We start from the raw sequence: 24,257 nt of genomic DNA, 5'->3' as shown, positions 1-24,257 counted from the left end.
GTGTGGGCTGGCTCATCACCTTCTTTGGTTGTGCTTTTGGCACTTGAGGCAGTTTTCAAACTGGTGGCCTCATCCCTCACTTTCAGGGGCCGCCTTGTTTGGAGGTCGTGGGGATCAGCCACACCCCCTGGTGGCAGGAGCCACCCTGGGCAGAGCACGTCACGGAAGGGAGGTGGCGGCCTTCATGTCTCGTGGCCCTAGCGGGAGGTGGGGCGTCTTTGCCCTTGTGTGTGCCTGGCACGTGGCAGGCACCCCACGAGTGTGTGAACTGCACCCAGAAGGCCGTGGCCTGGCCACCTCCTCGTAATGCCTGCTGTCAAGGAAGACATGTTAGGGGCTTCCTCGAAGCCATGTTTTCCTCTCTGGAGGAGTGTGTGGAGGTGGAAACGTGGGTCCCATTTATCTTCAGGGCCTCTGCCGGCTGCTTTCTGCAGATCTGCTGTGTGGGCACCGTCCACTGCCCACTTCCCTCACCTGGAGGGAAGTGCCGAGGCCACAGTGGGGTGGGACGCCTTCTGCTTTCCTGTCCTGGCCCCAGAGCCTGGGAAGGGCAGACATTGCTGATTGCTCCCTTTTATCTGCTCTCTTTCTTCCGTGATAATAGAACCCCAACTTTTAGCTGGCCACAGCTCCCAAAATACTCTGTTTCCCAGCTTCCTTTGCAGCTGTGTATGGCCCCATGACTAAGTTCTGATCAACGGGATATAAACCAGAAGTGGCTGCTTCCAGGACTCTTTATCATAAAGGATAATTAGTATGTTCCTCTTACCTCTTTTCTTCTTCACTTCCTCAATCCTGCTGCCTGGAATTTGAATGTGATGGTTGGAACTCTAGTCACCATCTTGGGGCCATGAGGGCAAAGGCCACACCCTACAGAGGATGGAGTGGGAAGTTGGAAGGAGACTGGGTCCTCAGGGAGCAGAGATGTCTCTCAGCATTGTTATTACATCCTACCACCAGACTTTAACCTGAGAGAGAAATAAACATCCATCCAAAGCCACTGTGGTTGGTGCCCCTCATCCCAAGTGACACATAAGGGGAAGCTCAGGCAGTTGGCAAGTCATGGCTGGAGAAGATCCTGGTGCTTTTGTGGAGTGACTGCGGGCGATTAGAGATGGCAGCGTGGTGGCGCAAGGCCGGTCTTTCTACACTCTGTCTTGAGTCAGGTGAGAAAGTTGGCCAAGAAAGAGAGCTGGTGGATCTCGGGGGTAGGGTCTTCACTGTGAGGCTGTGGAGTGGCCCACGCATTAGAAGTTGCAAACTTGTCTTTCCCCAATTACCAACACGTGCAAACCTGGGCCCACCGTGCCATGCACGCATTTTGGAGCTGTTCGTTCTCTTAACCAAATTTGTGGCATCAAATTGCCTTCGATGGCCCCACCCGGAGCCTCCTCCTCCCTCGTCCAGCGCACGATGGGTGCCTGGATGGGCAGCCTCCTTGGCGTGGCCGCCCCGCTCTGCGCTGGGGGCTGTGTCCACGGCTGCAGCTCTGGAGCCCCTCGCACTGCTCTCTGAGTTTCAGTTTTTTTCAGCTGTACAATGGGGACGTGGTTGAGACCGAGCCCTGCAACGTGGCAGAGCTGCATTCCATGCTTGCCTTACACGTAGGACAAAGTCAGGGGGGCTCGACATTACCCTTGAAAACCTCTCACATCACCTACGTGGCGCCGCACTCATTTTGCTTGAAAGGCCGGCCCTTTAAGGTAATGCAGCAGACGTGACTCAGGAAGGCAGCAAAGGAGGTGTGGGTGTTCCAGAACTAGCAGGTGCTATCGGGGACTGGTGCTTTGATGGAGGACATGTGATGACCTCTGAACTGCCCCCCACACCTGTGGCGTGGACCCTATCCTGGGACCTCACCCAGGTCCTGGCATCTTGTACAGGGTAGAGGCTGAACGTGCAAACGAGGTGACTCCACTGGGAACGTCCTGTGATTATCACTGTGGTTGTTCTGAGGCTTCGTTGCAAGAGGAGAGAGATGGGCAAGGAAGTAGAGCCCTTTGGCAAATGGTGGAGAGGACTAGCCGAGTTTTCCCGGGGAGGAGAGGCAGAAGGTCTGGGTGGCCCAAGTGTAGGGAGTGAGCGCCCCAACTTGGAGGTGTGCCAGCAGGATGAGCCCCCTCATTAAGAGCATCTTGTTGGTGACAGAAGCCACCAGGTGGCAGGAGGTCTAACATCTCCCGGGCTCCTTCCTGAGAACAGCTCATTCTAACTCTGCGACGAGGCTCGTCCTTCCTGGTTTTGCATAGATCATCCTGTGTGTGGGCCATCCCGACTCAGCCAGCGGCTTCCTCTCCAGGGGTCCCCAGGCTTCCTGTCTGTACCCCCAGGGTAGCCTCGAGCACCTCGATTTGGGGGGCTGGGTTTTGCTCTTCCAGCTTCTCAAGCCAGACCAGGGTCCCCTCTCCCTTCCCTTTGGGGGCTCTTGCTGCCCCCAGAACGAAATGTAGCTTCTGTGGCATCTGGGCCCTACTGGCCATTCCAGCGGCCAGGAGGGTAAAGCAGAAGGTGGCAGAGAGAGTTTGCCAGGATTGGGAGGTGGGGGGAGGTGCAGGGACCTGGCGTGGTGGACCCCTGGCGTGAGGGTACCCACTTACAGCACCTCTGACGCTCACACCTCCAGCCTGCACCCCTTTCCCTGAGTTCAAGATGCAAACATCCAACTGTTGCCCTGATGGGTGTGCTGTCACTCTGCACGCAGAATACCAAGTTCACAAAATTCGCTCCCCAAACTCTTCTCCTCCGGGTATAGTGGCACCACCACCCACTCAAATGCCCACCTAGAAATTGGGCACCACCCTCGACCCATCCCTCCCCTTCTCCCTCCATCAGCCTACCCTCTCCATTCTGTCCCCCCTTTCCCAAATCTCTCTCGATCATCCTTTTCCCCCCATCTCCTTTCCCACCACCATCTGAACCTAAGGCACCATCATCCACGTCAGGACCACTGCAGTGCTTCCCAGCCGGTCTCCCAGCAGAAATGCCGTTAGGGGCCAGCACTCCGCACACACCTTTCCTCTCATTATGTGTAAACACTGTGAGAAACGGGGTCATTATTTCACGCCTTATACAGATAAGGGAACTGAAGCTCGGAGAGGCTGGGAGACCTGCCACGTTCACAGTGCTGCGTTGTAATCGCCTTAGCATCCGGGGTGGGTTCCGACCACTTCTACATTACTCCATACCACCCACAAGACGTCTGAAACAAAAACACGGCAGTGAGGCTGGGATGGGGCTGAGCGTGCATGAGCTCAGATTCATCAGGAAGGTTCATCTGTCTGTTCTCCTGGATTATCTTATCACCTGCAAAGAAGGTGAGTGGAATTTGCACTTCTCATACCTCTTCTTCTACTACTTCTTCTTCTTCTTTCCCTTACCCTGTTGATGTTCACAAGGATTCAGCACCCACAAGTAATCAGAATCTCCTAGCTGCCCCTAACGGGGCAGCTGACATTTCCTGGCCCATTTCCTGGCCCACAGTTACATCTATCTTTTTCCGTTGCAACACTGCTTATGAAAGCAGAAATAGTTGTAGTCGGTACGGGACATCATGATAAACTAAATCATGGAGACTGGGCCAGGCTGTGGTCAGCCCTTGGGAGGCGGTTGCCTTTGCAAAGGGGCCCAGGGGTCCTGAAGGTGGGCCGCAGTCAACGACGTTGCTGTGGGGAAAGATGGCCAGCTGGGGTCCACCAGCTTGAAGCAGCTCGGGGACTGGAAGAGGGGAGACGAAAGTCACAGTGGATGGGAGCTGGTCTGCTCACAAATCCCTCATAGCAGGTGCCCTTTCGTCAAGGAGGTCACTGGGGTGCAGTGGAGCTCTGGCTCTGGAGCCCCAAATTTGCCTTCCAGCCCCAACTCTGTCACTACGCAGCTGTGTGTCTTTGGCTAGTTGGTGAACTTCACTGAGCCTCGGATACCCCTTAGGTAAATGAGGTAATATGTAGCTATTTCAGAGAGGGTAAGTAAAAATGTGGGTTGTTAATGTAAGAACTGGTTTTTCTTTTAATTGAGGTGAAATTGACTTAAGATAAAACCAACCCTTTTAAAGTGAACACTTTGGTGGCATTTAGTACGTTTGCAGTGTTGTGCAACCACCAACTCTATCTGGTTCTAAAACATTTCATCACCCCAAAAGGGGGCCTGGCCCCATTCTGAACTTGCTCTGCCTTCCTTCTCCCCACTCCCAGGGAAGGGTGGTATTTATCTCAGCTCCAGGTCCAGTCAGCTGAGACCCTCACCCGGCTTCCTGACCCTGAGTCCTGGCACACACCCAAACAACCTTGGTGCTCTGTTCACTTTCCCAAGAAGGCTTCTGCAGTGTGAGATTCTGGCTCCTGGGCACCTGAACATCTACTTAATTCAAAGAAGCCTTTACCAACACCCCCAGGGGCTGGGCCTGGGGAATTCACGGGGAAATTCATTACAATTCACAACATGCTTTATCCTGGCAAAGGGTCTGAGAAGTCTGGCTGCAATTAAACGTTTAAAACTTTATTTCCTGTGCCCTGCTCTTATTTGACCAGAGAACCCTTTCATCTTATCAAGGGGGCACCCAGAACCTTCTCTGCAGGCCCCCATTTCAGGGGATATGTTGGGAATTGCTGGCCTAGTGGAAACATTAATTGAGCGCCTCTGAATGCAGTCCTCTGGGTAAATGAGTTCATCTTCATTATGCACCACTTCATAATTAGCAAAATCTTGGCTGGAGGAAATTACATTTTAAAAGTTTTTTTTTAATGGAGGTATAATTTATATATAAGCAAAATGCATCCTTTTGAGTGTAGAGTTTTGGGAGTTTTGACAAACGTATACAGTCATGTAACCACCACCAACACCACAATCAAGATACAGAACAGTTCAGTCACAACTGAAATTTCCTCATGGCCCTTGTTAGCTTTCCCTCAGAAGGCAGCCCACCCACTGGGAAGAACCATGAACAACTTCACTGACAGAAAAAGTTCTGCGGACAAACAGTGGAAACGGCTGCACAAAATGTGAATGTACTTAATGCCCCTCGGCACACTTAAAATGGTTAAGATGGCAATATGTTATGGGTATTTTACAATTTAAAAAATCAGTAAGAACCACGATGGGAGTGCCGACGATGCATCAGGCATCTTGCTCAGCGCTTTACACGCACCCTCTCATCTGGTGTCACTAGCTCCCTGCAGGCTGAAGTCACGACCCTACCGATGGACTTGGACACAACCTCAGAGAGGTTCAGTCACTTGCCCAAGGCCACACAGGGCCCGGCAGCAGGATCCTCAGCAGGCAGTCGGCGCTCGCGAACGGGTCCTGTAGACAGCAGGTTTTGCCTAAGTGCTTGCCCGCCGGACCCGAGAGTCTGCAACGCCTCGCTGGCCTCGGGCGCCGGGCAGCACCGGATTGGCCGCAGGGAGGGGGCGGGGCTCCCCGCGGCCGTGGGCGGGGCCGCTCCCGGCCGTAAATACGGCGCCACATGGCACTGGTTGGGGAGGCCCCGGGCGGTGCGGAGGGCGCAGGCGCACTGAGGGGGTGATCCTCGGCCTCCGTGGCCTCTCCGTGGGCCGCGATTTCTCGCGAGAAGAGGGGCGGGGGGCGGGGCCGGTGGGTGGGCGGCCTCGACAGGGTCCGCCGTTCGTGAGGCGCTGGAGGCGCGAGCGGCGGTGCGAGGTGAGGTGAGAGGAGGTGAGGCGAGGGGCGCGCGAGGTGAGGCGAGGGACGCGGGGCGAGATGAGGGGCGCAGGGTGAGGTAAGGTGAGGCGAGGGGCGCGGGGCGGGGGTCCCGGCGGCGCGGCGGGTCCTGCCCCCTCAGCTGCCTGGGCGGGTCCGGCGCGGCTCCGGGCCGAGCCCCCGCGCCATCGCTGTGTGACCTTGGCCGGGCTCGCACCGTCTCTGAGCCCCGGTCCTGTGGGGATGAGGGAGACCTGGACGGGGCGTGGGGCGCCCGGCGCGCCGCCCATCCGCGGTGGGGCTCGCGGCTGTGGTCAGCTGCCGCCGTCGGGGCTGGTCCCCGCCCGTTTCTGGCCGCCCGGCATCGGCCCTGCAGGGGGGTCGGCGGCGGGGGGGGGGAGGAATCCTCCTTGCACGCTTGTCAGCTTCCCCCTTGGGCTGGTCGGGAGTGTGGAGGGAGGAGCAGGCGCGGGGTTCCAGGGAGCCCTTGGGGGGTCTCCGTGCGCGGGGACCGAGAGTGGACGCCCGGGCGCACGGGTCCCTCCACCAGCCTCGTGCAGGGGGGGAGCCCCCGCCCCGGTGCCCTGGCTCGCCCGAGGCCGTGGGCACTTCCCCGTCTCGCTGACCGCGGACCTGTGACTGCAGACCCGGCGGATGCGGGCGCGTCCTGGAAGAGTAGCACTCAGATGACCCTTTGCTCCAGAAGCAGCGAAAGGAAGCCATGTATTAGTCGCTAACAGTAGGACTTATATCTTCCATTCGGGCTCCTAGCCACCAAGACATGTCCCGCAAGCCGTTGGCTGGAGCCGAGGTTCCGTCTGGCGCCGAGCACAACAAGCCGTAGTGTTCCCGTGATTATTGAATTATTTATGTTATAATTCGACGCCGGAGAGACTCAGCAGACCCGGGATGAATGACAATGTGGGTTGGGGGCAGAGCGGATGCAAGCGCATCTTTGAGGGTGCTGTCCCCACACGTGTGGGTCCGGGCAGGGGGCAGCTGGGAACCAGCTCAGCTGGTCCTCACCTGCCCCCAAACCAGGGCACAGTTTAGCCCTTCTCTGTGAACACCTGGCTTTGGGAAGGTGACTCAGGGCTGGTGTCAGTGTGAAAAAGGAGATATTAGGAAAACTTTTTTTTTTTTTTTTTTTTTAGTGGTTTGAGAGGCGGCAGTTTTATTTATTTATTTATTTATTTGTCTGCCTCGGGTCTTCGTTGCTGCGCGCGGGCTTACTCTAGCTGCAGCGAGCACTCTTCGTTGCGGTGCGCGGGCTTCTCATTGCGGTGGCTTCTCTAGTTGCGGAGCACGGGCTCTAGGTGTGCAGGCTTCAGTAGTTGTGGCGCATGGGCTTCAGTTGTGGCGCGTGGGCTTCGGTAGTTGTGGCGCATGGGCTTCAGTAGTTGTGGCACGTGGGCTCAGTAGTTGCGGCTCGCGGGCTCTAGAGCGCAGGCTCAGTAGTTGTGGTGCACGGGCTTAGTTGCTCCGCGGCATGTGGGATCTTCCCCGACCAGGGGTCGAACCCGTGTCCCTTGCATCGGCAGGGGGATTCTTAACCACTGCGCCCCCAGGGAAGTCCGGGAAAACTTTTAAAAATTGAAGTTTAATTGATTAACGTTGTATAAGTTTAAGATGTGCAAAGTGTTGATTTGATACACATATGTTGCAACATGATTACCACCAAAGTGTGACACCAAGGAAAGTGTTACCTGAAGGTAGCCCTACTGAGAACTTAGAGAGTGCCTGCATGGACATGCATGGATGTTCATTTTTCTTGCCAGATGGTTTATAAGACTTTGGGCTGTTATTTTCAGGCCAGCAGTACTGTTCACTGTTACTCACTCAGTGTGCACCTACTTCATTATCTGAGCAAACATTGAGCCTCTCATAATCTGTAAGATGCCAAGTTGGGCTAGATGCTGGTAATATGATTAGCCTGACTGTAATACCATGTGATTAGTGCTGTCATCTAGGTGTTTACAAAGTGTGAAGAAAGAGGGAGCAGCTAAACTTGTTTCTTGGTGTTGTAGAAGTTTTCCATAGTGGAGATGACATATGAGTTGGACCTTGAGAGATGAGTGAAGTTTGGGGAGAACATTCCAAGTGGAGGCAGCAGGGTATGTGGAGGCGTGGAAGTGAATGGGACGTTTGGGGGGAGGGAGCAGTGAGTCCCTGTGTTCATTGTGGGATGGGGTTTGAGGATTGAAATGGAGGCTAAGGCCAGAAAGAGGTTTCTGACCAAAGGGCCTTGAATGCTGTGCCGGGGAGTTTGGACTTTTATCCTTTTGGTGAGGAGTAGTCAAGGTTCTGGGTGGGATGTGAGAGATGCGTTTTAGAAGAGTAACACTAGTGAGAACAGAGGATAGATCCAGGGTATCAGGAGATGGAGACTGAGTTGGGTACATTTGAAGAGGGTGTGGGTCAGGACAGTGGCTGAGAGTTGAGAAGGGCGTCAGCTTGAAACAAGCAGGAGAATCCACAGTGCGATGGCACTCTGTGGGATGTGGTGAAAGGGAAAGGAAGAAGGCAAAAGTGACCGAGGTTTCTCACTTGGGTGCTGAGGACGGGGCTGGTACCTGAGATAAGGAATACTGGAGCAGGTTCGGAGAAGGAAGGGGCTAAGATGCATTTGATTTTTAGACTTGTAGGATTTGCAGTATTTGTGGGCCTTCCTGGATGAGATGTGCTCTTGGAGAGAAAGAATGTGTCCGGGGATGGAATCCTGGGGAATCCAGCCGGAAAGGGATAGATGGCAGAAGAGAAGCATGTTGGATGGCTGACAGTGGAAATGCAGTTTACTGTCATTACCATACAGTCACCAAGGCTAGTGGGTGATTCTATTCTAGAAAGGTCTCAAGGCTGAAGTGCCATTCCTGGATAAGAGACTGGTTATTGATAATACTGAAACAAATGCTGCTAGTTTATAATTTTTTTTAAACTTAAGTCTTTAGTTTCAATTTTTAGATTGTTTCTTTATCTTTTTCTTCAGAAAGTAGTGGTTAGTTTCACGCTTACTTAGTGGGTCTGTGGCTGCAGCCAGGGCTGATGGTTCTCCAGTCATTTGCCAACACATGTGCTTAATGATAACTGACTCAGTAACTCAATACTTCCTGTCGTTAACCAAGGTGGTGGTTTCTGTAACTGTTTAGAGAACTTTAAAAGTATTTCAGAGAGGAATAGGAAGCACTGGTTGCAGTTGAGTTCGGCAGAGGGGCTGGACTGCTGTACTGAACCCAAGAGGATGAAGCGAATGGAACCTGCTTGGCTCCCAGAACACTATCAGTTGGTACTTTTCCTTCCAGGCAGGAGAATGGAAGAGTCTTTGGGGAAAGTGAGTAGCCTGAGAAAGGACCTAAAAATAGTGACATCAGGGGGTCCACAGTAAGGAGGCCCAGTTGGATCACTCACTAATGAAGCTCATAATTAATAACCCCTTTCTAGGGTCCAGAGCTCCCAAGTTCTTTTAATCCCCTACCCCTTAAATAGGAATAGATAACCAAAGACAAGTGAAGAAACCTCTGATTTGGAAGATAGTGATCATAACACACACTTGGAAGCAATAGAGAGTGTGCAGGAAGCACACTTAAAAAGCATACTGTCACTAATACACACATGGAGATAGAAAATATTGCATGCAAGAGACAAGAACAGGATGCTCTTTTTTTTTTTTTTTAAGGAGCATTCAGAAATCCAAAAAGATAACTCATGGATATAAAAAATACAGTGGAAGAAATAAAAAACTCAGTAGGTGAAAAGGTTGAGAACTCAGGAAATACAACAGAAAAACAAAGAGATGGAAAATGAGAGAAAAAAAAAATTAAAGCATCAGATTAGGCAATTGACAGCTGAATAATAACAGTTTCAGCAAGAAATAAAATGGGATAAAATCATCCACAAAATGATAAGGTAAATCCTAGAACCAAAACTTTCTGCATTGAAGGGGCCCACTGAGTGACCAGCACCATGGATGAAAATGCAGGTATCCTTCACTCACCTGTCTATTCACTTCCCAATTTGGATATTCAGAGTGTGGGCAGCAAGTTTGTATAGGGAGGGATACCGAGTTTCTGATAGTGACTAGTAAGAGTTTGGGAAGCAGGTTTATTTGGAAGCGCATCTGAAGCTGTTTCAGAATTTGAATAGTGAGAGTTCACATGGCAAGAGAGACGTGCACACTCACTCCAAGACACGTTGTGGTGAAATTTCAGAACTCTGGACAAAGAAGATCATGCTAGCTTCTGAGAAAGAATAAAGACAGGCCACCAACAGGTCATCACGGGATGAAGCAGAATGACTCCAAACCCATCTACAGGAACATTGGAAGCTGGGAAACAAGAGACCATTACTTTCAAAATTCTGAAGGAAAATATTTTCCACCTTGAATTCTAAACTCAGGCAAAGGAGGATATAATAAAGATATTTTCACAAATGCTCCAAAAATTTGTCTCATGTATTTTAAAAAGTGACTGGCAGGCATACTCTCCCAGAATGAGGTGATGAATCTGGAAAGACAGGCTAGAGGAGACAGGGTCATCCTCAGAGGAGAGGTGAAAAGAATCTGCTGGATGAGATGGAGAGGCTAGGATGCCAGCCAGGCCAGGCACCAGGCATGAGAGCAGGTATCTTGTGACCTGAGCCTCGAAGTTTCCTCAAAGAGATTTTTTGGGGAATGTGAAATTGATGGGGCACCTGATGCTCTGGAACATCTGGAGAGGAGATTTAGACAGTTGGCAGAGTTGGGGCTGTATTAGAGATTAAGTACATAGAAAGCAAAGCAAGCGAAAACACAAGACTGTTAACTAGTTCCAGGGAAAATAAGCCGTTGTGCAGGAGAGAAAGATAATTACGGTGTACTGCAAGGCTCAGCTGTGAATAGCCTTTGCGCAATGATAATAATTTATGTAAACATAGAATATTGCTCTAATTAAAATGATGATATGCCTGTCTGGAGGAGGCGTGGAGATGAGAAGGGCATGGTTGTTCGGAGGGCCCAGGGGAGGAACGAGAGACTGCCTTTCTGCCAGCTGCCTGCCACCATTTGGGGAAGTCAGTAGATGATGCTCAGGCTGAACCATCGGTTATCGCCCAGGGCTGTTGCTTAGAGGCAGGTGGTGACACCAAAAGATTCGGCTAAGAAGAATGAGAGAGAAAGGTGGAGGTGGGTAATGAGAAAGAAAGGGACTGGGGACTGTGTGTGTAGTAAACTCCTGGGACAATTTAATCAACATCCATAATGTTGATCAAAATAAAGGCAAAGCAGTAAGCTTCCAACTCTGATGAAAGAAGAGGCCAGACTCTTGCCTGTTTTGTGTGCAGCTAGGTCACTCACCAGGCTGTCTTTCTTATCAGGGAGAGTTTACTTGTTCTTATTTCCTCTCCATTATTGTCATTGTTCTCTGTATCCTGTCTCTTGCCTGTGGTCACATATCAGAGATTTGGTGCTTTCTTTAACTTTTTTCTTTTCTTTTAACTTGTTATAAAGGAATTGTAAAACATATCCAAAAGTAGAGATAATAGGGACTTCTCTGGTGGCGCAGTGGTTAAGAATCTGCCTGCCAATGCAGGGGACACGGGTTTGAGCCCTGGCCCGGGAAGATCCCACATGCCACGGAGCAACTAAGCCCGTGCGCCACGGCTACTGAGCCTGCGCTCTAGAGCCCGAGAACCACAACTACCGAAGCCTGCGCGCCTAGAGCCCTGCTCCGCAAGGAGAGAAGCCACTGCAGTGAGAAGCCCGCGCAGCGCGACAGAGTAGCCCCTGCTTGCTGCAACTAGAGAAAGCTCTCACGCGGCAACAAAGACCCAACACAGCCAAAAATAAATAAATAAATAAATAATATATTTTTAAAAAGTAGAGATAATAGTTTTATGAACTCTTCTTTACCTGTCACCCAGTTTCAGAAATTATGAAATCATGGTCAGTCATGTTCATCTGTTTTTGTTAGCATAACAACTCTTTATTGAGTACCTACTGTATGCCAAGCACTATTCATAGCCTTGAGGCTACAACTATGACAAACTTTGAAGGGTCAAGTACCTCCCTTCTAAAGTTTATATTCTAGTGCAGATAGACCATAAGCAAATAAACCAGTGAATATATAATATTGGAGGTAATGACAAATGACATGGAGAAAAAGCAGGTACGGAGGCTGGGGCATGCAGGGTGGGGAGTGATCAGGAAAGCCCTCACTGATGAGGTGAACTTCAGGCGGAGATCAGAAGGAGGTGCCAGGTTGAGCCACAGGATTCCCTGGGTGTGTGCAGGCTAGGCAGTGGGAGCCTGCTTGGTGTAGCTGATGAGCAGCAAGGAGGCCATTGTGGCTAGAGTGGGGCCAGTGACGGGGAGTAAAGGGGATGAGAGTGTGGGATCCCAGTCATATAGGGCTTGTCATGGGCCATTGTAAGGACTGGAAATGGGAAGCTGTTGGACTCCAAAGATTGGAGGGTTTTGAGCAGGGCCATGACATGATCTGACTTTTAGCAGAATAACCGTGGCTGCTGGGTTTAAAGAGGATAGTATGGGCAGGAGAGCGGAGGTGAGAGAACAAGTCGGACGCTGTTGCAGTAACACAGGTGAGAGCTGGTGGTGGCCTGGGGGGCGGGGTGCACAGAGGAGGTAGGGCAGTAGAGGGGTTAGGGTCTGCATATATTTGAAGGTAAAGCCCTAATCAGGTTCTTAAGCGAATCATAGTGAAATTTATTATCTATTTTCCCTTAAAATAATTTCTTTGAATTGACTTAACTCTGGGAAATGAGTTATTTGGATTCCAGAGTCAAATACCATGCAACAAATATTTGAGTGTTGCGAGGAATATAGAAGATATAGTAGACATGATCCCTGTCTCCTAAGAACTTGAAATCTAGTTTGGGAATATGGGACTGGTGTGCCTACACTAATACCCTGCCTACTTGTGAGGTACCGACGGGGCTTAGAGACCAGGGACGAAGACACCAATGTGAGCAGATAGCCAAGTGTGCTGTGGGCCACCTCTGTGGGAAGTTACTTTATTTCAAAGGCTAAGTTTGGGCTCAGTTTTCATTCAGGTCTTCTGGGACGGACATCAACCTTTCATTCTCATCAATGTGCCCATTTATTACTTATTTTTATTTGGATACACTGTCAGATTTAGTTCTCAGGGTTAACCGAATACAAGTGAAGTAATTTTATAAGCAAATAAACCCCCAGTGCTGGTGGCACGGAAGTGAAAATACACCTTACAATGGGGGTTTTAATCCAACACCAAAGCATCAGTTGCAGGGCTGGGCCATACAGGGTGCAGAGAGTAAATGTTGAGACCACTAACAAACTTTCCAAATTTCTGTTGACTACAGTCATGAGAACCTTAGTGAATTATTTGCTTTTGCAAAGCTGGAAAAGAAGTAGGTAGTTTCTGGTCTCTTTGCCAGTAGCATAAATGAATAAAACTTGAAACATTCTTGGACTTCTTTATTTTTTTTCCCTAACTTTAAATTTATTTATTTATTTTTGGCTGTGTTGGGTCTTCGTTTCTGTGCGAGGGCTTTCTCCAGTTGCGGCGAGCGGGGGCCACTCTTCATCGTGGTGCGCGGGCCTCTCCCGTTGCAGAGCACAGGCTCCAGACGCGCAGGCTCAGTAGTTGTGGCTTACGGGCTTAGTTGCTCCACGGCATGTGGGATCTTCCCAGACCAGGGCTCGAACCCGTGTCCCCTGCGTTGGCAGGCAGATTCTCAACCGCTACGCCACCAGGGAAACCCCCTGGACTTCTTAGTGAAGGTCATGCCACTTGATTTAATGCTCAGAAGTTGGTTATTTGGACAAGGAAAAGCAAATTTTCTCAGAAATAAAGGTAATAAAAATTTGAGTGTCTAGAAAAACCAACCAATTCTGCATTAAATGTTTACTGTAGAGACTGGTAGACTGTAGTGGTTGGGAAGGTAGGCTCTCAAATCAGTTGTTCAGATGCCAGCTCTGAACAGTTGTAGCTGTGTACACACTTGGGTAAGTTGCCTGGCTGTTTTGCCCTAACTTTATCACAATTACTGTGAGGATTAAATAAGTTAAGATATGCAAGGCCTATAACAGCACTTTGGAAAACATATTAGCTATTGTTATTATTATAAAATTAATTGAAATCATAGCATTCTTCTTTGACTGCTGATAACTGGCTATTGGTAGGAAGCATGAGTAATAATAAAAATAATGTTATATTTATATGATACAAATATTTGAGGGCCAGATGAAATAGAAAGATAAATAAGGCCAGTGGTATAGTCTAAAGAACATGCTTTACTATTTTACAAAACACTTAGCTGTTATGTTCTCATTTTCGTCCTCTCAGTAGCTCCGGTTAGCAGAAAGACCTTGATTGTTCTTGTTTTATAGGTGAAGAATTGAAACTCACACTTGAAGAGATATCCCAGGCCACTCAGCAGAGACTGGACTTGGCCTCAGAATTCCTTTCCTTTTCTTCCCGATCTCCAAATGTCTGTGTAGGGCTTCAGTGCTGGTGTTTTTATCCTGTGTTGTAGCAATCAGTGACAGCTGGTTAGTTCATAGTGTTTGTGCTGAAGAGAAAAGTTTTAGCTTCTGGTGATTGACTTAATAAGACTGCTCACATTTTTTTCCCCTTGAAATCAAATGTATCGAGGTATAATTTACATGCAATAAAATGCACACATTTTAAGTGTAAAGTTCCATGAATGTGGACAGATATATCTACCTGTGTAACTACCACTACAAACAATATAATAGAACATTTCCATCACCCAGATTTCCTCCTGTCCCTTTGCAGTCTATGATTTCTGTCACTATTTTTGCCTTTTATAACCTTTGTATAAATGAAATCATGTGGTATGTACTCTTTTGTGTCTGGGTACTTTTGTTTAGTGTAATATCTGCAGGATTCATCCATGTTGTTGCATGTATTGATGTGTGAGTACGTGGTTCACTCGTTTTTATTGTTGAGTAGTTTTCCACTGAATGAGTACACCACAGCTTGTTTATTCATTCACTTGTTGATGGACCTCTGGGCTCTTTTCAGTTTGTAGCTATTTTGAGTAAAGCCACAATGAACATTCTTGTACAGATCTTTGTGTGGACAGTTATTTCATTCATGGATATTGTCTTTGATGTTGTATCTAAAAGGCATCACAATACGCAAGGTCATTTAGGTTATCTCCTGTGTTACCTTCTAGGAGTTTTATAGTTTTACATTTTACATTTAGGTCTATTATCCTTTTTTTTTTTTTTAATTTATTTATTTATGGCTGTGCTGGGTCTTCGTTTCTGTGCAAGGGCTTTCTCTAGTTGTGGCAAGCGGGGGCCACTCCTCATCGCGGGAGGTGCGCGGGCCTCTCACTATCGCAGCATCTCTTGTTGCGGAGCACAGGCTCCAGACGCGCAGGCTCAGTAATTGTGGCTCACGGGCCCAGTTGCTCCGCGGCATGTGGGATCTTCCCAGACCAGGGCTCGAACCCGTGTCCCCTGCATTGGCAGGCAGATTCTCAATCACTGCGCCACCAGGGAAGCCCCCTATTATCCATTTTGAGTTAGTTTTTTTGAAAGTCTGTGTCTAGATTGTTTTTTTTAATTTTTTTTTTTTTACACATGATATCCAGTTGTTCCAGTACCATTTGTTGCAGAAACAGACTGTCTTTGCTCCTTTGTATTGCCTTTGCTCCTTTGTTAAAAATAAGTTGACTATACGGGGGTCTATTTCGGAGCTATCTGTTCGGTTCCAGTGATCTACTTCTCCATTCTTTTGCCAATACCACACCATTTTGATTACTGTAGCTTTATGGTAAATCTTGAAGTCAGGCGGCATCAGTCTTCCAGCTTTGTTCTTCTCCTTCAATATTGTGTTGGCTGTTCTGGGTCTTTGGCTCCTACATATAAACTTTAGAAACAGTTTGTTGATATCCACAAAATAACTTGCTGGGATTTTGGTTGGGATTAATCTATAGATTAAGTTGGGAGGAACGGACATCTTGACAATATTGAGTCTTCCTGTCCTTTAGCACTTTGAACATGGAATATCTCTTCATTTCCTTAGTTCTTCTGATGATTTCATTCATCAGAATTTTGTAGTTTTCCTCATATAGATCTTGTACATATTTTGTTAGATTTATACTAAGTGTTTTACTTTTGGGGGGGTGCTAACAAATGGAATTGTGTTTTTAATTTCAAATTCCACTTGTTCATTGCTGATATATAGGAAAGTGGTTGACTTTTGTTTATTAACCTTGTGTCCTGCAAACTTGCTATAATCACTTAAGCCCGTAAAATTTTATAATTGAAAAAGTATTGATAATCTAAGATTTGTATATCATATTTTGATGGTCAGTTTGGTCTTTAAATAGAGTCTCTAAGCTTTATTACAGAACATCTACTGTTATGGATCTTACAGAACCTTCCAGGAGGTTAAAAATCTGCTTGATATTTTTTAATACAATCTTTTTGACTTTTTGAAAGTCTCAGCATAAAAAAAAACTAGTCTGTATGCAAAAAAAGTTGACATCAATTTTTTTCATAATAGCCAAAAAGGAGAGCTAACTCCAAAGTTCATCAGTTGGTAAATGGATAAACAGATAGTGGTATATCCATATAGTGGGGTACTGCCCAGCAATGACACAAGCAACAACTTGGACAAATCTCAAAAGCATCTTCCTAAGAGAAGGAAGCCAAATACAAGAGGCTACTTCCTGTATAATTCCATTTATGTGACATTCTAGAAAGGGCAGAACTATAGAACAGAAAACTGATTGGTAGCTGCCTGGAGCTGGGTGTTGGGGGAGGATAATGGAACTTTGGGGGATGATGAAGATGTTCTATATCTTAATTATAGTGTACATTTGCCCAAATGCATCAGACTGTACAGTTAAAAAGAGTGCGTTTTATTGTGTATAAATCATACCTCAATAAACCTGACTTAAAAAGGAAAAAAAAGCGAGGTGCTAAAGTGATTTAATCAGGAAAGAACCGTCTTTTAAACAAATGGTGCTGGAATAACAGGATATCTGTATGGGAAAAAAATGAATCTCAACCTCTCCCTCTGGAATACTTGTATTGGATAGTGGCTGAAATTCTCTGCATTTAACATTCCTTTCCACCATGGTAGATACATTAATTTCCATTTATTACCACCCACTGTTTAATTCTCACTGGTTTGATCACTTGTATCTATAATGTGTAGTAAATACATACACACACACACACACACACACACACACACACACACACACACACCCCAGTCCATATGACAAAATAAATATTGATATATTAGTGAGGGTTCTCCAAAGACACAGAACCAATAAGGTATGTGTGTGTGTGTAAAGAGACTTATCATGAGGAATTGGCTCACAGGGTCACGGAAGCTGAGCAGCTCAGACCCAGGAGAGCTGCTGGTGTGCTCCAGTCTGAGTCTGAAGGCCTGAGAACCAGGAAGACTGCTGGTGAGACTTCTAGTACTCGTCCAAGTCCGAAGGCATGAGACCGGTGTCCCAGCTCCAAGACAGTCGGGTGGAGAGAGGGAATTCTCTCTTCCTCTGCCTTTTTGTTCTATTCAGGCTTTCAACAAATCGGATGAGGCTAACCCACACTGGGGAGGGCCGTCTGCTTTACTCAGCCTACCGATTCAAACATTAATCTCCTCCAGAAACACCCTCACAGGCGTACCCAGAATGTGTGACCAACTACCTGGGCAGCCATAGCTCAGTCAAGTTGACACGTAAAATTAACCAGCATATACCACCTGATCTTTTTGTACTGTAGTTGTCAGTTCTGCTATCAGATTTTGGGAAGTGCCCTTATACGGGTCTTAGTATGAGTCTGGTCTTGTGGCCCTCTATTCTAGATATGTCAGGATGACACACATCTGAGTGTGAGGGAGGTCAGCCCTCAGCTTTCTGCTGCACACCACCCCGTCTTCCCGGATTCTTGCCTGCTATTGGTGTGAAGGCTTCTTGAGACCAGCAGCCTTATGTGGGCGGCCAGCACGGGGTGCTTGCTTCCTGGGGCTGCCAAGCTACCCCTGGCATCATACCCTGCCATGTGTGAGAAGAAATGTTTAACAACCCCACCTTGAGCTAAGAAACAACTCTGCCTAGCCACAGTGTTTTGGTTTAAACCCAACCTAATTCTTTCATCAGTAGTGTTTACAAGGGCCTTTGACAAAACCCTTGTAGAAAACCAGCCCCCCAAAGATGAAACTTCTGGATAGACTTTGTCAGTTCTATTGCTGCGGGCAGAAGCCTGAGACTGATATGCATCAGCCAATCGTAGATCACTTCCTCTGTGAAGGTTCTTCTTGCTCTGCTTCTTCAAGACTTCTGGGGCTTTTTGTTGACCGCGTTTTGAAATAGTGGGAGATTTATGTTCGGAAACGATGCCCTTATTTTTGAATGAAAAATTATGAGGTCATCGTTGTTCCCTGACATGTTTTGTTTTTTTTTTTAAGTAATCTTTTATTTATTTTTATAGTTTTTTTTTTGGCTGTGTTGGGTCTTCGTTTCTGTGCGAGGGCTTTCTCTAGTTGCGGCAAGCGGGGGCCACTCTTCATCGCGGTGCGCGGGCCTCTCACTATCGCGGCCTCTCTTGTTGCGGAGCACGGGCTCCAGATGCGCAGGCTCAGTAGTTGTGGCTCACGGGCCTAGTTGCTCCGCGGCATGTGGGATCTTCCCAGACCAGGGCTCGAACCCATGTCCCCTGCATTAGCAGGCAGATTCTCAACCACTGCGCCACCAGGGAAGCCCCCCCTGACAGGTTTTTGAAGCAGTGTTCGGTTCTCAGCCTGGCTTTCCCCACTGTGCTGCTCTCACCCCCAGAAGACAAGGAAGTGTTACCCAGATTGTCCAGCTTGAGCTGCCCAGGCACCTGGGCCAGAAATTCCTAGATGTCCTACTGCCTTTTAAAAAGTAAAACTTGTTGCTGGCGATGCTATGTGGTAGTCTTGACTCTATTCTCCACTCTTCCGAGAAGCTGGGAACTTGTGCTCCATGCATATTTTAAAGTAGCCACAGTCCTTTCTTCTCAAAGGACTACTCTCACAGGACATTTAATAGACTCAGCCAGTCTTGTTTCCATGCCGTTTTTGTGGCATGTTTGAGGTTAGAAATGACAACACAAAGGACTGCCCTGTTCCTTGATGTTAAAAATGAACCACGGCCTCAGCTTCATCGGTAAATGCTGCCTCAGCTTGGTGTGTAGGCGCTCATCCCCTTGATTTAGAAAGGCCTGGAAGGGGCTGTGACGTGGCAGGACTCCAGGGCAAGACAAGGCTCTTGGGACCAGTCTCCCCACTGAATAACCAGACAGGATTTTGGCTGTCCCAGGGGAAGACCTGTCTTGCTTTTGTGCAACAGCCCCCCAATTATAAATTTTTAAACCTTTGTTTGCTTAATAAGCAAATTGCAGGTAAAGTCGGCTTGTGGAGCTTTTGCACAAGGTTGTAGGGGTAACTTGTGGCTTCGGCAGCAGGCTCCAAGTTTAGCCTCTGTTACAGCTCTCTACCATATTTAGCTTTGTTTATTTTTTACACACTGTCCTACATTTGCCTTATTCATTCAACAATACCTCTTGGAAATTCCTCCAAGTCCACTGTTACAGCTCTAATTCATTTTTTTCCCTCCAATTTGTTTTTATTGTGGTAAAATACACGTAACATAAAATTTACCACCTTAACCATTTTTAAGTGTACAGTTCAGTGACATCAGGCATATTCATATTGTTGTACAACCATCACCATCATCCATTTCCAGAACTCACTTTATCTTCCCAAACTGAGACTCTGTCCCCATTAAACACTGACTCCCCATCCCCCTCCACAGCCCCTGGCCCCCACCTTCTACTTTCTGTCTCTATGAATTTGACTCCTCCAGGGACATCATATAAGTGGAATCACACACTATTTGTCCTTTTCTGTGACTGGCTTATTTCACTGAGCATCATGTCTTCAAGGTTCATCTATGTTGTAGCAGGTGTCAGAATTTCCTTCCCTTTTAAGGCTGAATAATAATCTATTGTATGGATGGAGCACATTTTGTTTATCCATTCACCCATCGATGGACATGGGTTGCTTCCACCTTTTGGCTACTGTGAGTAATGCTGCTGTGAACATGAGTGTACAAATATCTCTTCAAGACCCTGCTTTCAATTCTTGTGGGTATAGACCCAGAAGTGGAATTGCTGGATCACATGGTAACTTTATATGGCAATTCTATTTCTAATTTTTTGAGGAACCTCTATACTGTTTACGCAGTGACTGCACCATTTTACATTCCCATTAACAGTGTACAAGGGTTTCACCTTCTTCTCTTCCTCACCAGTACTTGTTATTTTCTGGTTTGGGTTTTCTTGTTTTTGTTTTTGTTTTTGTTTTCAGTAGCCATCTTGGTGGGTGTGAGGTGGTGTCTCCTGTGGTCTTGATTTGCATTTTTCTAATGATTAGTGACATTGAGCATCTTTTCATGTGCTGATTGGCCTCAGTTTCTCAACTGTAAGAGGATTATGCTGCACCCCCGCCCCAGATGGTGTGCAGAGGGCCTGCAGTAACATACGTGTGTAAAATGCGCATCTTAGTGCCTGACACACAGTAAGAGGTCGATAAATGGCAGCTGCTATTAAGAAGATGTTATCAATATATAGTAATTATCCAAAAAATATTTGACCATGTCTTTTCCTTGCAGTTAAATTGAAGTCTTATTAAATTATTAGTAAAGAGAGTCAGAGTTTTTACAAAACGTTGTAGGCACTGGCATTTATTAATGTGCATATACTACCTTCTGGCTGAAAAATAAGTCAAGGTATTTAGGTTATCAGGCCAGGTATTTCTGGTACTTAGCATTATAAGTATGTGGCCGATAGCACCATCCTTGATCTGTGGCTATGCCTGTGTCCACAAGATGTAACTGTGATGCTGCGTCATCTCTACTCTGTTTATTAGTCTTGATCTTAAAATTGAAAACTGATCTCTTAAATCACTTGACATTTTAAGTTACTTTTTCCCTTTGCTGCTTTCTCAGCCTTTGGCAAACTTTTTTTTTTTTTAATATGGTTTCACCTTCATCTTTATAAACTGTTCGCCCTTGCACATCCTTGAGAAGGGATGGTCTTGAAAACTTTAATGACATGGGTGCTTATGATCTAGTTTTAAAAATAGGCTGTAAAATTGTGTGATCCTAACCATTACCATTAAAAGGGTATTAAAAGCTGTTGCAGTGTTGCTTGTTCTTATTCCACTCACACCCACGACCCACTCGAAGGGAATGAGCTAAAGTACCAGCAGCAGTTGTGCAAGAGACAGCAGGATATTTCACCTGTAATCCTGTTTCCTGTTTCATGATGTTTGTAGTGTGGTTATTACCTTTATAATGTGTAATAATTATATAATAAATATATAACGTACAATAAATATCTAGCTGTGTGACTAGCACATGGCCGACAGCCCTGAGTGGGTGAGAGGAGGTGTGATCGCCGCCCCTCAGGGTAGGGGTCCCCAGATTTTTCTGCTCTTCCTTTTTCCGTGGGAGCACATGACGAGCTCTTAGGGCTCAGGAAACACTACATGAAGGTGACGATGACCAGAGAATGTACTCTTCTCTGTCAGATGGTCGTTTCAGCTCCTTCGGGGTAAAAGCCCACACCACCCTTTGTCTGCTGACCTGTTTACCATAAGTATGTATTACTTTTTCCATTTAAAAAAAGTGAATTAAGAGGAAACACAGCTGCAGAGGTGGATAGAGACTGCACCCAAATTTCTGCCTAATGAACTTTTAGGTTCATTTTATGAAAATGTATTAGATACCAGGTACATAGTCGAATGCATACGAGGAATATAGACTCAGAAGTGTACACTGGGAGGTGTCCCAGAGGGTGCACGATGCGGGACCCTCCCCTAGAACACCCCAAGACGTGCTCCGTCTGTCTGCGCCCCGATGCCTGCAGTGATAGAAGTCCTAGTATGGCTTAAAACACAGCCCATTCTGGGTTTTGGCCCACTTATAATTATTAGTGTTCTTTCCTTAGGCTCGACTCAGTTTCTGAGTTGTATCTTCTGAAGCTGCTCTCTCTCCCACGTGACAGCCCTCCAGATAGCTGAAGCCCCGACACGAATCTCACTTCCGGCCTGCACAGCCCCTCCTCGTACAGGTGCTGTGGACCAGGAGGCTGAGAGCCGGCAGAAGCCCGCACCGCTCACAGCACGCTGTCGGCCTCACACGGGGGCCCGTCTCAAGTGTTTGTTTGGATGACGTGTGCACGGAAGAAGGGGTTTGGGCGGGAGAAGGGGTGAGTTCAGCATTGCACTGAGCTTTAACTTTCTTGTTACCATGTTTTGTTTCGCTGCGCCTCTCCTTTCATTCTCACACCCACTCTTCACGAGGGTCTGCGTTCCCGCCCGGGGGCTGGTCTGGGTCCGGCCTCCCCCTTTCAGTGCGGTGGTAAGGGATCTCCTCTCCGTCACACTCACCCTCTGGGCCTTCCTAAGCCTCCTGGGTCACATCACCTGGAGAAGCTGAAGCTCCCCATCAGGCAGCCCCCTGAAGTCCACCTCACGGAGGGTGGAGGAGGGAGGGAAAAGCAGGGCCACTGGGTCTGAGACGGCAGCAGGCACCATCCTATCAGGACCGCAGGCTGCGAGAGGACCTTAACCTTTAACTTGGCTTCTGTTGCCTTCCAGCTTCCTCGGAGGGCAGCGTCCGGTCTCTACAGGAAGCTGAAGTGAAAGGATCCGGGGAAGAGGGCCCCGCATCCATGGACACAATGACCAAAAGTCGGTTCTTCCGCCTGTGGCTGGTCTTGGGGTCCGTCTTCATGATCCTCCTGATCATCGTGTACTGGGACAACATGGGCACCGCCCACTTCTACCTGCACACTTCCCTCTCCAGGCCTCATATCCTGGAGCCCTTCCCCAGCCCCAAGCCGGGGGACGAGAAGTATTTCACCGCCAGCATTGAGGAGATTTTGGAGAAGCTCCTCAGTGCTCATGCGAAGCAGAACGTCCTTATGGGTAAAAAGGTGGAGCAGCCCTCCCTGCTGGCCTCCAGCAAGCCTGTGCTCAGCAACATGGAAGAGAGTGTGAGGGGCTACGACTGGTCCAGCCACGACGCCCAGCAGAGCCCGGACCCGGACAGGCGGCAGGCCGAACGGAGGAGCGTGCTGAGGGGGTTCTGCGCCAACGCCAGCTTTGTGTTCCCCACCAAGGAGCGCTCTTTCGATGACATTCCCAACTACGAGCTGAACCACCTCATCGTGGACGACCGCCACGGGGTCATCTACTGCTACGTGCCCAAGGTGGCCTGCACCAACTGGAAGCGCGTGATGATCGTCCTGAGCCAGAGCCTCTCGGACCAGGGCACGCCCTACCGTGACCCCCTGGACATCCCCCGGGAGTACGTCCACAACTCCAGCACCCACCTGACTTTCAACAAGTTCTGGCGCCGCTACGGGAAGTTCTCCCGCCACCTCATGAAGGTTAAACTGAAAAAGTACACCAAGTTCCTGTTCGTGCGGGACCCCTTCGTCCGCCTCATCTCGGCCTTCCGCAGCAAGTTCGAGCTGGAGAACGAAGAGTTCTACCAGAAGTTCGCCATCCCCATGCTGAAGATGTACTCCAACCACACCAGCCTGCCCAAGTCGGTCAGCGAGGCCTTCAGTGCTGGCCTCAAGGTGTCCTTCGCCAACTTCATCCAGTACCTGCTGGACCCTCACACCGAGAAGCTGGCGCCCTTCAACGAGCACTGGAGGCAGGTGCACCGCCTCTGCCACCCCTGCCAGATAGACTATGACTTTGTGGGGAAACTGGAGACCCTGGACCAGGATGCCACCCAGCTGCTCCGGCTTCTCAAGGTGGACAAGCTGCTCCAGTTCCCCCCGAGTTACCGGAACAGAACTGCCAGCAGCTGGGAGGAAGGCTGGTTCGCCAAAATTCCCCTGGCCTGGAGGCAGCAGCTTTACAAACTCTACGAAGCCGATTTTGTCCTCTTTGGCTACCCCAAGCCTGAACATCTACTTAGAGACTGAAGGCGTTAGGGGAAAATCCTGAACACCAAAAAAAAAAAAAGTGCTTGTGTTGTTACTTTAAACCCGAATGAAGGGCCTGTGGTACCGCGAGCATCTCCCGGAGGATGGAGCAATGCGTTGCCGCTTATATTTTTATATGGCTTTGTTTCTCCTGGTGTGACACATCGCAGAATTCCACAGTGCTCCTGTTGGCGAGTCAGCTGGAAACACCTGGAACTGACCACACCCACACTCTAGTTTGTAAAATACCCTACGATTTTGCAGTCTAGACTTGCTGTTTACTCCCTCCCTATATTCACTGAGTACTGTGTTAATATTGTTTTTTAAGATTAATATATTTCAGATATTTAATATGAAAAGTGGAGAAGGAAATGGTGGAGTAAAAGGTTACATCTGCTCCTTCTGCCTGCGCTTGTGGTTACTTCGTTGGAGCGACAGATGCTCATTAAGGGGCTCCAAGCGACGTAATGGCTGACGCTTAGGCCTCAGAATCTCGATTTCAGGAAGGGAGGGTTCATGGCTGTCTTCAGCAAAAAGGAGGAACTTGAATTTGAGATCAGGCGTTAACTGTGTTTGTGCAAGGGTAGCAGACAAATCCTTCAAAAGTGAA

The 24,257-nt window shown here is 48.2% G+C and overlaps 1 protein-coding gene across 11 annotated transcripts; it reads left to right on the top strand.

Moving 5' to 3' along the window:
• Window positions 1–5,573: 5,573 nt before the first annotated feature.
• On the top strand, window positions 5,574–24,044 carry CHST12 (carbohydrate sulfotransferase 12). Of its 11 annotated transcripts, none has more exons than XM_082428942.1 (3): window positions 5,574–5,655; window positions 21,718–21,913; window positions 22,305–24,044. In XM_082428942.1, exon 3 carries the CDS (start codon window positions 22,379–22,381, stop codon window positions 23,645–23,647), a length of 1,269 nt encoding a protein of 422 aa, XP_082285068.1. In that variant the 5' UTR covers window positions 5,574–5,655; window positions 21,718–21,913; window positions 22,305–22,378; the 3' UTR covers window positions 23,648–24,044. The 11 variants fall into 11 exon arrangements, with proteins under 11 accessions (XP_082285068.1, XP_082285063.1, XP_082285065.1 ...); XM_082428937.1 differs by having other exon boundaries at window positions 5,580–5,655; window positions 21,653–21,913; XM_082428939.1 differs by having other exon boundaries at window positions 5,585–5,670; window positions 21,710–21,913.
• Window positions 24,045–24,257: the final 213 nt, after the last annotated feature.

Source organism: Balaenoptera physalus (genome assembly GCF_965194825.1).
Source record: "Balaenoptera physalus genome assembly, chromosome: 16".
In the NCBI taxonomy this organism is placed as follows: Eukaryota; Metazoa; Chordata; class Mammalia; order Artiodactyla; family Balaenopteridae; genus Balaenoptera; species Balaenoptera physalus.
This window is presented reverse-complemented; position numbering and strand designations above follow the sequence as displayed.